At 42.0% G+C, this 16322-nt stretch overlaps 1 protein-coding gene across 2 annotated transcripts in view; it reads left to right on the forward strand.

Annotated features, from left to right (window-relative positions):
- The first annotated feature begins 208 nt into the window (after nucleotides 1-208).
- Vps39 (VPS39 subunit of HOPS complex) overlaps nucleotides 209-16322 on the forward strand; it is a 34546-nt gene continuing 18432 nt past the window's right edge. Inside the window, exons 1-8 of one of the 2 annotated variants that reach the window (XM_090318560.1) lie at nucleotides 209-358; nucleotides 6169-6234; nucleotides 11760-11792; nucleotides 12232-12296; nucleotides 12969-13011; nucleotides 13770-13864; nucleotides 15130-15228; nucleotides 15868-15960. In XM_090318560.1, the coding sequence (XP_090174686.1) occupies nucleotides 286-358; nucleotides 6169-6234; nucleotides 11760-11792; nucleotides 12232-12296; nucleotides 12969-13011; nucleotides 13770-13864; nucleotides 15130-15228; nucleotides 15868-15960 (567 nt within the window). In that variant the 5' untranslated portion in view covers nucleotides 209-285. The remainder of the gene's footprint in view (nucleotides 359-6168; nucleotides 6235-11759; nucleotides 11793-12231; nucleotides 12297-12968; nucleotides 13012-13769; nucleotides 13865-15129; nucleotides 15229-15867; nucleotides 15961-16322) is intronic. The other variant, XM_090318561.1, reaches the window with a different exon arrangement.

Here is a 16322-nt window from a genome sequence, read left to right on the forward strand (position 1 = left end):
TACACCCAGCGTTGAAGGGAAACTTCCTTTGGAGGGTGCAGTGCGAGCCAGACCGGAAGGGGCGGGCTTTCGGCGGCGGAAGACGCACTTCGGGCGGCGGAAGAGGCGGGGCTTCCTTAGCAGGAAGTTCGACGCTGATGATGATGGCTGTGTCGCGGAAGGTCCTGTAGGGGGGAGGTCCCGGGCCGGATCCCTGTTTACCTTTTCCTCGGGCCTGGTTCCGCCCGCCAGCCTAGTCCGTACCGCGCCGGGTGGGACGGCGGCAGCGACTGTCTCCTGGTCACCATGCACGACGCTTTCGAGCCGGTGCCGATTCTGGAGAAGCTGCCTCTGCAGATCGACTGCCTGGCTGCTTGGGGTGAGCGGAGGGGCCGCGGGGTCGGGCCGGGGAGCGGCCGCGGGGTCCGGGCCGGGGAGCGGCCGCGCCCATTTCCCGGCTCACGGAGTTTTCAGTGTCGATGGGCAAAGCGGCGGGGAGTTGTGAGCCTGCCGGGGGCCTTGAGCTGGCTCAGATGCTTGGGTTGTTTTCCAGGTGAAGGACAGGCGATCTCTTGGTTATTGAGCCTGTCCCTGTAAGTGTGCACCTGCCGTTGACTTGGCTGTGGGCAGCTCATAGACGCTTTTAAACACGATTTCATCATTATTATAGAAGTGCTGAAGAGAAGACAATTACACAAGTTAGGTAATCATTAGATTTCTTTTGGGACAGTGTTCCCCCTTCCCTTCTTTTTTTCGGTCCTTTACCTTTTTTGAACTCAAGGCCTAGGCACTGCCCTTGGGCTTTCTCAAGGCTAGAGCTCTACCACTTGAGTCACAACACCACTTCCAGCTTTTTTTTTTTTTTTCTATGTATGTCAGGCCGAGGACTCAAACCCTGGTCTTTGTGCGTGTTAGGCAAGCTTTCTTCCAATAGGCCAAACTCCAGGCCCAAGACCTTGTCTTTTAAAGGGGGAGCTAATAGCCTGCCTGGCTGAGATCTGAGGATCATAGTTTGAAGCCAGCCCAGGCTGGAAAGTCCCTGAGGCTTTTAACTCCTGTAAACTCAGAAAAAAGAAGTGGTGCTGTGGCTCAAGTGGCAGATTGCGAGCCTTGAGCACAAAGAGATTCAGAGTCAGCACCCAGGCTCTGAGTTCAAGCCCCATGCTAAAAAAGTGTGTGTGGGAGGGAGGAGTAAAGAGAAGATGAAGTAGATTTGTCTTAACCTGTAACACAAAAACAAGCAAAAATCCTTTTTCCAGGACAGAATGTGAAACTAAAAAGTCTGTCCGTAGACATACTCCCCCTTTTTTTTCTTTGTTGATTGTGGGTCTTGAACTCTGGACTTGGGTGCTCACTCTGAGCTCTTGCTCTAGGCTAGAAGAGCTCTATCACTCTGAGCCATAGCTCCACTTCTGGTTTTTGAGCAGTTAACTGGAGATAAGAGTCTCAGGAGGACTTTTCTGCCCAGCTAGCTTCTAACTGTGATCCTCAGATCTCAGCCTCCTGAGCAGCTAGGATTATAGACATAAGCCACCCTTGCCCAGCTTAAAAACTTAACTCTTAATCTAACAAAGTGATTGCCTTACATCCACAGTGCCCAGCTGTATGTAGAAGAACATCCTAGCAGATTGTCAGGAAACTGTGGCTTTCAACTACATTTTGAGTTTATCCGTGAGTGGGTGTTTCTGATCAGAGTCCCTAACTCTTTCCTGTTAATGTCCATAAATGAAAGGTCTTTGAAAAGGTAGCTTAGACCCTTAATCAGATTTTACTCTGAGCAGGATACCCAGAACAACCCCGTTGGCGCTGATTGTGATGGCATCCTGTGCACTATCAGTTAACACTATCACCCAGTCATTCTTGCAGATTTGTTTGTTTGGGTTTTTGTTTTGTTTTGTTTTTTGTTTGTTTTTTGCTGTCCCTGAGTTCTTCTACTCAAGGCAGCCTCCCTACCCCTGAGCCAAGCCCTACTTGCCTGTTTTCTAGAGGTTAATCGGAGATAAGAATCTCAAGTCCTTTTGTGCCGGTGCTGGCTTTGAACCTTGACCCTCAGATCTCAGCCTCCTGAGAAGCTAGGATTATAGGCATGAGCCACCATGCCAGGCCTTGCAAAAGTTTTAATGGCCACTCCAGCTGGGTTCCTTCACTAAAAGGCTTTACCTTAATGTGTGCCTCACCTTGTTTAGCACCAACCTCTCTAAAATTATGTCTCCCCACAAAAAAAGCTGTTCTACTCATTTAGAAAGGATCTTCCTCTAGACATCTCAAGAAAGCCTCCATATCCTGGAGGAAAATGATCTTGGAAGAAAATGAACACAATGAAAAACCTGAAGTAATGCATGGAGAAATTTCTTGGTTTCTTCATCAAATATCTATTACGTTCCTAGAGGCATTCTATGTGCTAGAAACAGAATGAATATAAAAGTATACTCCTAGAGTACACCCCAAAAAGTGGAGGACAAAAATGTGAACAGATTGTGATTCAAGATGAATGGTCCTAGAGACATAGGCTGCCCATTCCTGAAGCCTATGGGAGGTGTACCCAACTTAGCCTTAAACATATGCCTCTGAGAAGGATGGACACTGCTTATCACACATGACTTAGCTTGTCAGACTACCAATTCTTTGCTGGGCATTGGTGGCTTTTGCCTATAATCCTAGCTTCTCGGGAGGCTTGAGAATTGATGATCCCTGTTTGATGATTCTCTGTTTGAGCAGAGAAGCCCATTACATTTTGTAATGTATAGAGGGGTTACAGTTACATTTTCCAGACAGTAGGTGTATTACTTCTCACACATTGATACCCCTTCTCATGTTTTTGTCCCCATTTCCCTCCTCCCACCCCTTCCCAATCATCTTGTTTTCCCCCCTTCCCTTTCCTTTTTCAAATAAACAAATAAACTTACATACAATATGCCAGGTAACAAAATCATATACAGTAACAATATGAGATTAACCAAAGGGCAACAAAAAAGAAGAGAAATAACATAGTACATTAAGAACAACAATCACGCTAGATAAAAGCTCTTGTTTCTATATCCTGGGGATCCTTTCATTTAGCCTCATCCTGTATGACTTTATGAAGCCCATGAAATTTTTTTACCACCATTTATCCAGCAAAAAGCCAGAAGTAGAGATATGATTCAGGTGGCAGAAAGCCAGCCTTGGGGTGGGGAGAAACAGGTAGAATACAGGGCCCCACGTTCAAGCCCTAGTACTGGGGAAAGAAAATAGTGACTCTCCAGTCCTTCATAGGAACCTCTTTAACTCCACTTTGTCTGGGTAGAACATTCTTTTACCTGTGCCTTTCATGCACATAACTTTGAAACAATAGTTTTGTCCTGTTTTGATTATTAACCAAATGGGAGAACTGATTTATTGTGTAGATATTGTGCTATCCTTCTTGCATCAACTTGAGCTTATATTCTGACTTTAGCAGATAGTTACTGCTTGAGGTGGAAGGTTTTCCAGGAACTCCTGTGGGTCAGATCATGCAGGAACCAGGAAATGGAAGTATGGAAAACCACTGATTGTTTCTCCCAAAACTTCAGAATTGTGTAATCGAGCATTTTCATTTAGATGTCTAGTAACATGGCCCAAACTATTGCTAAAAAATAATGTGATTTTTTTTTCTCAAAAACGTAAAAAGGAAAAAAATTTTTTTTTTCTTCAAAAATTGGCTGGCTGAAGTCAGGATAGGACTACTCCTGTAATGCTTTCTTCAAAACAGGCATGTGAATTGAATAGAGTTTTCCATGTTCTACTTCAGCAAAATTTTCCAGCAATGTGTTATTGCTAATATATGGGGTTTTTTTTCTATTTCAACATATATTAAGAATATCAATGTCTTGCTTTGCATTGTTCTGCTTTTCCTTTTGAAATATAGAAGAAAACAATCATTATTTTTCTGGATGACTAAGGACATCTACCTGGAGAAATATTCCTAATATGAAACCTGATCAGTTTTCATAACTATAATTACTGCCTTTCAACCTCTGGCCCACACCCATCCTTAGCAAGTGAATCACAGCGTGTGATAAGGAGTAAGATCAATTGAGGTTAAAATCCCAACTCTGCCATCTCTGCCCCTTGTGAATGGACAAGCTATGTATCTTTATGTAGCCCTCTACTTCTTTAGCTATAAATGAAGAGTTAAAAAACGGATGTGCTTCAAATACATCGAGTGTTAGTTGTTGAAGTAGCATAAGATACGGATTTAGCATTTTTGGGAATACCACCGATGCTGAATAAAGGTTGTTTGTACAACTAACCATAAGAGTTATGATCCATGTGTGGTTTTCAGCTAATCCATCACTAACACTGCTAGTGTGTCTAGGGTCCTTCATGGCTGTATAGCTCAAAGGCAAGGCTGGCTGAAGTCAGGATATGAGTCACTAGGTAGGCTTTTCTAGGAAGACTTAAACCAATGAGACATTTGAATGAGGAAACTGAAATAAAACCTTGCCCTTTGAAGAAGGAACACTGTCATTGCTATACCTGTTGAAAGGAAAAAGAAGCTGTGACAATGATTCAGAGTCTGGCTCCCAAACTCCCTTCCTCTTCTGGGCATAGTTTACAGTTGAGTTCACAAGCAGAAGATGCAGATCTGAAGCCCCTAACGCTGTGGGTTCTCTTGACCACGTCTCATGTCTAAGAATCATCATCATGAGATGTCTGGTACCATTAGTGAATGAGTGGTTTGTACTGCCTGAGATTGTGTGTCAAGCAGACACTACCTTTTCTGGTTGTAAGACAGAGACTCAAGAAAGAATGAAAGGACAAAGATGTTAGGCCAGCTGGCGATCATTTGGGGCTTCATGCTGCAGATAGTTTGGATTCCCAGAGGTGAAACAAGGCAGTTGCACTTCTCAGCTCTAGGACCTGACTGATTTTCTCAATCTGGCCATGCAGGATCTCAGCAGAGGCCATCCATCTCCAGTTACTGGGTCACATGGACATGATGGTAGTAATTCTGACATGCAAGAAAGAAACCACTGTTAGCAACCCTTAATTTGTGGATCTTAGAGACAAGGTACCAGTGGGACTGTGGCCTACTGCAACCACGCAGAAATGAGGAACTAGATGGTGTTGTATGCCACCTTGGTGCTGTTGGCTGGTAACATTGGATGTGTTGGTCAGGCTCTCAGCCACATACCTGTTCCACTTGTTCATACATGAAGAGCAGAACAACAAAGTTACAGCAAGGAAGAACTGAGCAACAGAACATAGGACATCAGCCAGCAGTTATTCTTCTTGGTAGAGCCCTTGTAGCCCAGAAGGAGCCTACAGTGACGAGTACCCTGCCCCCATGGGGAAGGACAGGCTGTGGAAAAACACTCTAAAGCTGTGGATCGAGAGAAGACCCCAAAGCTTAGAGTGCAGCTTCCATGGAAGCCAAAGGCAAGAAAAGCAGTAATTTCAAAGCTGGTGCCTGTACTGGGATAATTCTTGTCCTTTTGTGGGCTGTCCTTTGGTTCAATGACTATGTCTGAGGTGGCTGATGACGGAGCCGCTAACAAATGTCAGGGGCTATTTGTGTAAAAGGAAAAGTAAAGGGAGAAAAAACACCAGCAAAAAGTCCTTACATCTTTTTGGTCAGTTTAGTTTTGAAACAGTGAAGCCAGGGATCCTCTCAGTATTGTTCACATAGTAATTTTGCAGTAAATGTTCTTGATTGAGTCTCAGACATTTCTCTTCTTCCCTTCCTTTCCTTCCTTCCTCCCTCCTTTCTGTACAGTGCTGCAGATCAAACATAGCGCCTCACGCATGCTCGACATTCTATCCCTGAGCCACAATCATAGTCCTCTTAGCCATTTCTTTCTTTTTTTAAAAAAAAGTTCTTTTTTCAGTTCATATTAGTTGTACTAAGGAATTTCACACAAGCATTTATTATACTTGCAATCAGAGTAATGCCTTCGGTTGTTCTCTTGTTACCAGTTCCTCCTCTGCCTCTTTTTTTGTCTTTCAGTGCATTTCCTAAAGCCATCTTCATAAAGAGATAGTGTATTTCCATATTGCTCATCTCTTAGACATTTCTTGCATATAAACGTTTCTTTGATTTGCGTAACACTTGCTACCAGAAGCAATCCATTTGCTTGATTTTTTGATTATTACAAACAAATGTATCGGCTAAAGAAATAGGGTTTTACTAAAGCTAATTGACATTTCTCTGGGCTCTCTATTTTGCAGAGGAATGGCTTCTTGTTGGAACCAAACAAGGACATCTTCTTCTCTATAGGATTCGGAAGGATGTTGGTAAGTGTCAAGTTTTCTAGAACTGAAAATGGTGGATTAATGTGCATGCAAAAAGAAAGTATTTTTTGTTTTGTTTTGTTGCCAGTCCTGGGGCTTGAACTCAGGGCCTAAGCATTGTCCTTGGGTTTTCTCAAGGCTAGTGCTCTACCACTTGAGCCACAGAACCATTTCCAGCTTTTTCTAGGCATGATAGGCAAGCACTCTTAACTAGGCCAAACTCAGAGCCCCAAAAGAAAAGTTTTGATTTGACTGAGATACAGTTTGAAATCAGTGTTACATGGACGTAAGAGCGCAGTGGGAATATGGGGAGGAGCATTTAAGAACCCCCAGAGTTCTGTTTTCCAAACTGCTTCCAGTACTCCTCCCCTCCTCACTTCCCATAGTAAGAAATACCACTGATGAAAACGAGACCCCTGGATGAACGGTGTGCTGTGGGAGGGGGAAATGGGGACCCATGAATGTAGATCTCATTGACTTGTGAGTGGTAGACTAGAAAGAGAAGATGTGGGTTTGCATCCAGTTTTACTTCTCCAGCCATGTGACTGTGTGCAGGTCCTTTCCAATGTTAGCTTTCTCTTCTCTAAACTCTGTATCGCCAAGCTGTTGGGGCTATATACAATAATAGACTTTCAAGGACTTTGAGTACTAAAGCTTTAAACAATAAAAAAAAAAAAGTGAAGTATTTGAAACTTAACCCTGCTAAAGAGTATCTATCCTTTGTTTGTTTGTGTCAGTCTTGGAGCTTGACCTTAGAGCCTGGTCACTGTCCCTGAGCTTTTCCACTCAAGGCTAGTGCTCTACCACTTTGAGCAACAGTTCCACTTCTAGGGTTTTTTTGGTAGTTAATTGGAGATTAGAGTCTTACTGACTTTCCTACCCGGGCTGGCTTTGAACCTCGATCCCCAGATGTCATCTTCTCTTCTCTTCTCTCCTCCCCTCCCCTCCCCTCCCCTCTCCTCTCTTCTCCTCTCCTCTGTCTGTCCCTCCCTCCCTCCCTTCCTCCCTCCCTCCCTCCCTTCCTTCCTTCCTTCCTTTTTGCCAGTCCTGGGGCTTGGATTCAGGGACTGGTCTCTGTCCTTGGGCTTTCTCAAAGCTGGTACTCTACCACTAGAGCCACAGCACCACGTCCAGCCTTCTCTGTGTATGTGGTACCAAATCCAACTTGGAACATTGCACATGATGGGCAAACACTCTACTACTAGGCCGTGCTCCCGGCCCCAGATCTCAGCTTCTTGAGTAGTATCTGTCCTTTATTGTAGAAAAAGCACTTTATTCCCTTTTCCTAGTTTTATTTTTATGCTGTTTCTGTGGAAAATGAATGTTTAGATATTATGTCCTAAAGCAAACATTGAAGCCAACTTTCATTATCCAACTACAAAAAGCAGTTCTATAGCCCAGTGAGCATCTCCATCACACATCTGATGTCTGAATAACTCTAGGTTAAGTTTAGTTACATTGTCACTGGAGAGTACCCATGGTCTCTAGAGCCTGGATGTCCCCAAGATCCTTCTGGAGAAAGCCTCGTACAACTGAGTTCACTAATGTGCTTGTTCTTATTGTATTGCCATTTGCAGTGATGATACAAGAGTAATGGTAATTAAATCTGCTGGCCCTCAGCCAGACTAAGGCAGTAGTGCTAGCCTGGGCTACCTCTTGTGGTAGTTTGTTGTTGTTGTTTTCTTAAGCTAGTTTCACTTAAGAATGATCTTGAGTTTCATTTAAGAATGATGCCACAGAAAAATTATAATTGTTTTGTATTTTGATCTCTGGTAACACGTGTTTAAGCAATCCCTTTTGATGTAATGGGAAATACACATGATACCCCTGCCAGATGCCAAAGTGCCAGTGGCCGATGGCTGTCTTGGGGGAAAAATACTTTTTGTGTGGTTGAGTTACTTGATGAACTGGAGAGTGTCGTTTTTGCTTGACAGAATGACTTTGATTTTTCAGATTGTTTGGATATTTGGTAAACCTTCCTCTCTCCCCCCTCCCACCTAAGCCTTGTCGCTTCAGAGAAAACAACTGGCAATATTTGTTAGAAATGATCAAGTTCAGGAGAGAATTAGAATTCTGGAAAGCATGACCTCTCCCATGGGTTTGACAGATTCTTAACACTTCAGGATGGCAAAAATTAAGTGAAATTTAGTATTCTACAATTGCATGTGCTTGCATTTAGAAAATGACATTATTGATAGAAACAATATTTTCCAGATGATCCGTGCATGAAGTTCCTTAATCATGTGTAAGTAAAAGATCCATTCAAAGTAGAAAATAGACCAGTGGATTTTTTTTTTTTTTTTTTTTTTTTTGCCAGTTCTGGGCTTGGGTCAGGGCCTGAGCTCTGTCCTTGGGCTTTCTCTATCACTTGAGCCACAGCACCACTTCTGGCTTTTTTTCTATGTATGTGTTACTGAGGAATCGAACCCAGGTCTTCGTGTATGCTAGACAAGCACTCTACCACTAGGCCAAACTCCTAGCCACCAGTGGATTTTTTTAAAATATAATTTTATTGTTATTATTAAGGTGTTGTAAAAAGGAATTACCATTTCATAAGTCAGGTGATGAGTACATTTCTCTTTTGGACAGTGTCGCCCTTTCCTTTGCTTAGACCAATGGTTTTCGTTGTTGCTGTTTTGTTTTTTTGTTTTTTACTTTTTTACAAAAACAACCAAAATATTATTTATTTAATATACATTGCAAGGACTTAGGGATTTAATTTAAAAAACAGAAACATAACAAAATAATACCATACCTCAAGATAACAAGAGTCCTGTGCAGAGGTCAAGGAAGAAAAGGGACAGGCAGACATAGGAAAACACAGACAACACAAGAGAGGCAGGACAGCTCAGTTCAGGGGTATTAGCTGGAGACTTGTTTTGAGTAGGTTTCTCGTAGGTACTTCTTAAAAGTTGTGGGGTTTTTTCAGAGCTCGGCAGCATGTGTGTTCAAAGAGCTTTCCATGTTTGGCTGTCCTAGCAGGCTCTGGATAGAGAGCAGGATAGACCAGTGGATTTGAAGGTGATTGTTTTTGTGATTGTTGTTGCTGTTGCTTGTGGGACTTGAACTCAGGACTTGGGCACTATCTCTAGGCTTTTGTGCTTACAACTAGAGCTCTACCACTTTGAGCCACAGTGCTATTTCACAGACCAGTTGATTTTATTTTGACATAGTATGAAAAATTAATGATAGGATTGAGATTACTTCCTCATAGCAAGAAATTTTCATTACCAAGTTTTATAGTTCCAAAGATCACATGATGATCCATAATTATCTGAAAAAGCTGTTAAAGTATTTTCCCAGCCAGGTGCTGGTGGCTCATGCCTGTAATCCTAGCTACTCAGGAGGCTGAGATCTGAGGATCCTGATTCAAAGCCAGCCTGAGCACTAAAGTCCATGAGACTCTTATCCCCAGTTAATCAGCGGGAAGCTGGAAGTGGTGCTGTGGCTGAAGTGGTAGAACACTAGCTAGCCTTGAGCTGAGGAGCTCGGGGACAGTGCCCAGGCCCAGACTTCAAGCCCATGACTGAACAAAAAAATATTTTTTTCCTTTTCCAACTATGTATATCTGTGTAAGGACAGATATTTCTTAGATACTTCAAAATAATATATTAAAATAGATTAACTGTAGAGCTGGAGTGGAGTTCAGCGTTGGAACATTCGCCTAGACTAAGAGGGCCCATGTTTGCTCTTTTAACACTACAACAATTAAAAATACAGTGTTTTGAATGCAGAAGCACATGTGAGAAGCAGATTTTTAATGCAGAAGCACACGTAAGAATCTAGCTTTTTCTTTTTTTTTTTTCTCTGATCATGGGGCTTGAACTCAGCCTGGGCTCTGTCCCTAAGCTCTTCAGCTCAAGGACAGCACTTAACTCCTTGAGCCACAGTGCCACTTCCAATCCAGCTGTTTTCTATCAAACCTTTAAAGAAGGTTTGCAAAAGTATAAAATAGGACTTTTTTATTTTGGAAAGATAGTTATCTTTTATTACAGTATGTTTTATGCTAACATAAATAGTCTAAATACTGCTCCTTTGAGTTAATATATTAGCTAATATAATATGTTTTAAATATAATGTAAGTGACGATGTACTTCAAGTGTTTACTAATTTTAACGTCCAGTTTGGTAGGTATGCATAGAAATAACTCCCATAAAAACTTAATTCTCAGTAATTTGTATGATTAATTATGAAGGGATCCTAAGACTAAAAGTTTGAGTATCTTTGTCATAAAGAATTTCAGACTGGAAGTGACTGAATTATTTTTTCTCTTACGGATGTCATATCAGAATACCATGGCAGGTTCTAGAATCTCCCTGCAGCTCCAGGGTGGCCCCAACTGCGCAGAGTGACACATGAAGGAAGGAAGCCCGTCATTGGTGGCATGAGTCCTTGGCTGCCCCAGAGAGCCTGCAGTGACTCCAAGGGATCCTGGGTACCTGGGACTGTAGGGAAGAGCCTGGGATTGCAGTATGAGCTGCCTCCACAAGGCGGAAGAGGGTAGCTGGGCATGGCGCAAGTGCAGGGTCAAAGTCCTTTCCTTGCTTCCAGGTTCTGTTCCTGGCTGCTCCCTAGCTGCTGAACCCTTCAGGCCCCTCAGATATAAATTTGGAATAATAGTAATAACTGTGCTATGGAAAGGACAGTTGTGAGATTCCAGAAAATACATATACATTTTAACCCAAACTTGATACCTAGTTATTGCTTAATGATAGCTACTGTATTATGATAATTACCGTTTGATTCTTCAGTGACTTTTGGGACTGAATACAATCGTCCCTTGCTATATTGCAATTCACTTATTTCAGTATTTCAATATTTCAATGTTTTTTGCCTAAAATTTTTAAAAAATATATAAAAATGTTAATTAAGGCAGCCGGAGCACGGCCTGGTGGTAGAGTGCTTGCCTAGCATGCACGCAGACCCGGGTTTGATTCCTCAGTACCACATACATAGAAAAAAAGCCAGAAGTGGTGCTGTGGCTCAAGTGGTAGAGCTCTAGCTTTGAGAAGCCCAAGGACAGTGCCTAGGCCCTGAGTTCAAGGCCCAGGACTGGCCAAAAGAAAAAAAAGGTTAATTAAGGATAAGAGAATAGGAAAGGTTGGGCTGGGAGTTTGGCCTAGTGGTAGAGTGCTTGCCTAACATTTAAGAAGGCCTGGGTTCGATTCCTTGGTGCCACCTACATAGAAAAAGCTGGAAGTGGTGCTGTGGCTCAAGTGGAATAGTGCTAGTTTGAGAAAGCTCCAAGATAATGCTCAGGCTCTGAGTTCAAGCCCTAGGACTGGCAAGAAAAAAAAGAGAGAATGGGAAAGATTTATAGGAGAATGGGAAGGGTTTAAGGATATATAAATATGTATGTATCTACAATAATATAGTACTGCTACCTCATGGATTTTCACCTATTACAGGGGTCTCTTGATTGTAACTTCCATGATAGGTGAGGGATTTCTGTATTTTTGTCATCGCCAGCAAAGCCTGAGGTCACATGATCTCATGACCCATAACTTTCTTCCCCTTTTTTGCAACAGTGCCAGCAGATGTAGCATCGCCTGAAAGCGGCAGTAAGTGTAGCTCCGTTATATTGCACTAGCTCTGGAGATGGTGTTTAGAGTGGCTCTGTCCCTGTGGTGTAGGCGTAGGGTAGCTGGCCTAAGATGTAAGTGTGCTTCTGGCTGGCTTCTACTGTTTGGGCTCTTTAGATTTGACTATTAATGTTTATATTCTTCGTATGAAACACTTTGCCAAGGTATTTTGTAGGGGAAGATGTCACACTCTCAAGTACCTTGCTGCTTCAGTAAACTTTCTGCTGATGCCAACAGCGCATGTAACCCTCTGTTCTCAAGTTGCAGTGGAAAGTGCTTCTGTGCTTAGTAAAGGCAGCTGCCTATCAGATCTCTGACTTCTAGTCTTTTAGGAATTGTAAAGGTTTATGTAGGAGAGCAGAATAAAGCAGTGTTTTTGTTGCTTCAGTATGTATCTATGTTTATTTCTTTTCTATAGGTTGCAACAGGTTTGAAGTGACCCTAGAGAAGTCCAATAAGAACTTCTCCAAAAAGATCCAGCAGGTAGGGAGTAATGGTTATGACTGTGGTAATATTGGACTTGTCTGCAATTGCTCTAATGGTCTCTTTTCATTACTATAACAAAGTGTCTTAAGCAGACTACTATATAAGGAAAACAATTTGTATATGTTCAAGGAAGCTGTTGGCATCAGCCTGGCTCTGGGGAAATCTCTCATGGCAGGAGTACTCTTTAAGAGGGCGAAGGCCCATGTCTCCAAGCAGGAAGCCAGAGAGTGAGTCAGAAAGGGACTTATTCTTTTACAACAGCCTCCCTTGCGAACCAGTTCCAGGGTCTCGTGAGAATTACTTCACTGCCTCCTGACTACATGCCCCACCTCTTAACATCACCACATTAGAATCAAGCTTTCGACACATGGACACTGGGACAATATTCATACTGTAGTACCCTCCAAAGCCAGGACTTTTAAAATAATGTTATTTATTAACTCGTTAAATTCTCTTTCCACTTCCTTTTCTTTAGGGATGATTGCCTATGTATCATGTGTCTGTACTCCTGTTTCACAAGCAGAAATTGTGGTTGCATATCAAAATGAGTCATCTGCCTGCAACTGATCTAGACTCTTCAGTCCCGATTTTTAATCACTGTTAAATGGACATTTGCCTAAAACCTTGTTAGAAATGCTTAATTGAGTCTTATGATTTCCTGTTTTCCAGATCCATGTGGTTTCCCAGTTTAAGATTCTAGTCAGCTTATTAGGTAAGAAAAAGTTTGCTTTTATATTTCACATAATAATAACAACAATAGCAGCAACAATAATAATAAACATGTTTGGGGCCTGGTGAGGTGGCAGTACAGTCACCTTCTTGCTTCCTTACTTCCAATTCACTCCTTGTAGCATCAGTTACCAGTTATGGGTAGAAAAGAAGGCCTCAGAACAGAACGTTTAGCTATTTTGCAAAAGAGAAATACAACAGCCACATAAATTCTCTACATTTTCAGTATAATTGTTCTTTTTTATTTTTTTGCTATTGTTTTAATTTCTTACTGTACCGGATTTATAGATTAAGTCTTTCACAGGTGTGTAGTAATAGAAATGACAGTGTATATATATGATTTTGTTGCCATCCCAGCTCCACTGGGAGTCTTGCAACAAAGGTCTCTCATGAAAGATTATTTTACTAGCTTTGACTAGACAGATCTTTAAATGTTTGCTGTGGGTGTATATCACATAATATTTGTTTTGTGTCATTAGAGCTTCCTAATATAAATAGCTATGAAAGTCATTTCTTGCACAGATACTATATTATACATTACTAGATTTGAGAAAGACAAGTGTGACAGAGCTCTTTCTAAAATCTGCCTGAGTAGTTAACAAAACCAATATTACACCATTATCAACACCTGCCCATTTCCTTCTTGTGTAGATGTTACACAATTACATTTTTTTCTGTCTTGAAGTAGTTATATTAGAGAATGTGAATATTTATGGTGACATTTTACCTCCTTCCATATAGAAAATAACATTTATGTCCATGACCTGTTGACATTTCAACAAATTACTACAGTTTCAAAAGCAAAGGGAGCATCGCTGTTCACATGTGACCTGCAAGTAAGTGGACACAGATGGGCTTCTACAGTGGACTTTACACAGTACAGTCCTTCTTACCATCCATGGGGAAAATCACACTGATGACCCTAACCCAACAGACTCTTACGGGACAGTATTTAATTTAGGATTATATTAGACTTTCCTCTGTTCTAGTGCAAAGCTGAAATTTTGTGATAATGATGTGCTAATTAGAATTCAAACATCTATGTGATAGGACTCAATTCACTGAAGTATTACTGTACCTGCTTCCGGTGGGGAAGTGAGACTGTAATAGTATCATGAACATAATTATTCATGATGTTAGATTGACTGGCTCTAAGCAGATTACTATAGCCTGTTTGTTTTTTTTTATTAAAGAATTTAACGTTGATTTTTACATCATATTTTAAATGACAAGTTTAACAAACAAGTGTTCAAGAAGGGAATCTATTTACAATCACTGGGACTTAGTATTTAGAACTTAATCAAAATTAGGCTAAGGATTTGTATGTCATAGAAGCATATTAATTTATGAACTAAAACATTATAGAGTCATAGGTTTTCATGTCTATATAGTTAAGTTTGTATTTCCATTACCATGTCCATATATAGCCTGTTTTTGTTGTTGTTTTGTTTTGTTTTCAGTCCTGAGGCTTGAATACAGCGCCTGAGCACTGTCCTTGGGCTTTCTCAAGGCTCGAGCTCAACCACTTGAGCCACAGCACCACTTCTGGCTTTTTTTCAATGTACCTGGTACCAAGGAATCAAACCTGGGTCTTTGTGAATGCTAGGCAAGCACTCTACCTCTAGGCCACTCCCAACTAGAATTTTCATTTATTTATTTATTTTTTCTTTTCAAAAAGATTTCTCAGCTGGGCACCAGTGGCTCATACCTGTGCGTTGGTCATAAGGAGTTTCTTTCCCCAGCTCATTCAAAGGATTGGGAGTGTCCTGCTATCACTGACATGAGCTGATTCCTGACCCAGCTCATGACAACCATGTGCTAGAATAATTTCCTGGCATATACAAGGCCCTGGGTTCCATTAAAGAAACGATGATAATAATAAAGGAAGTAGTTATACTCAAGGAGTTTCCTCTGGCTCGTGTACATGGTGCTAGGCTCTTGGCAGCCAGCCTTGGGGATGAAGTGTTTCTGGATGTGTGATAGAGAATAGTGTTCTTCCCTGCTCTTCCAGCAGCATGACCTCATGTCCATTCTAGGTAGAAAATGTGTCATGCCACTGTATATGACAAGCATTGTGAGTGCTGTGGGTGTCTCTTCCTAGCACACGGAGACTGGAGAGGAGGTGTTGCGACTCTGTGTGGCGGTGAAAAAGAAACTGCAGCTTTACTTCTGGAAGGACAGGGAGTTCCATGAACTGCAGGTAAAATCAGTGTGTGCCTGCTTGTGGGGTAGGAGCTGGAGCTGTAGCCAGCTCATGGCGTGAAAGACTTCTTGTTTGCTGCGCAGTTCTAGGGAAGTTCAAGACTCTGACTTCTAGTTCTACCCAGTCATCCTCTTGATAGGAAGCACCTGAGAGCGCCATCATGTCCCCTTGTGATAAAAGTCGGCAACCTTTTCAGATGTACTTTGTGTAGTTCCTGGGTGACTTATATGAAGTGTGGTTTCCTGACTTGTTCTGAAAGAATTGTGTGCAGACTTACACCTATAATCCTATAATAAGACTATAATCCTAGCTACTCAGGAGGCTGAGATCTGAGGATTACAGTTCAAAGCCAGCCCTGGCACTAAACTCTGTAAGACTCTCATCTTCGATTAACCACTAGAAAATCGGAAATAGGGCTGTGGCTCAAGGGGTAGGGCAGTAGCTTTGAGCTGAAGAGCTCAGGGACAGTGTCTAGGCCCAGAGGAGGAAAGTTCAAGTCCCACGACTCAGGGGCCGGGGCCGGGAGGTGGGGGGAGAAATGGTGCTCAGTCAACAACGAGGGATATTTTGCCAATGGGAAGTGGAACGGTAGAAAGGTGGTGGTATTTTTCCATTGAACTCTTGCTCTTTCTTTAGGGGGACTTTAGTGTACCCGATGTGCCCAAGTCTATGGCATGGTGTGAGAATTCTATCTGTGTGGGCTTCAAGCGAGACTATTACCTGATAAGGGTAAGGCCTTATGATTTTGCCAATATTATTGGTTTACCTTGGGAAAGATGATTGATTGGCAAACCAGGGTCTGTGTGTGTGTGTGTGTGTGTGTGTGTGTGTGTGTGTGTGTGTGTGTGTGTTTATTCCTTTAGCACTTTCCACAGATGCTTGTTTAACAAGCCAGAAAAGCCAACTCTGTTTTCTACATGGTGGTTCTCCTCAGCATTTAACTTACTATTAGAAAAGATAATTAGTATTATCATGCCCTGCTGTCCTAACCTGTGTGTGTCCAGGAATTCTGTAGATCTGTATCAAGTAGTTTTAAGACTGAGCACCTTATCCCCCAGAACCTTATTAATGTACAATAGCAGTCATTCTTT

This window comes from Megascapheus bottae, chromosome 25 (genome assembly GCF_031878675.1).
Source record: "Megascapheus bottae isolate mThoBot1 chromosome 25, mThoBot2.hap1, whole genome shotgun sequence".
Taxonomy (NCBI): domain Eukaryota; kingdom Metazoa; phylum Chordata; class Mammalia; order Rodentia; family Geomyidae; genus Megascapheus; species Megascapheus bottae.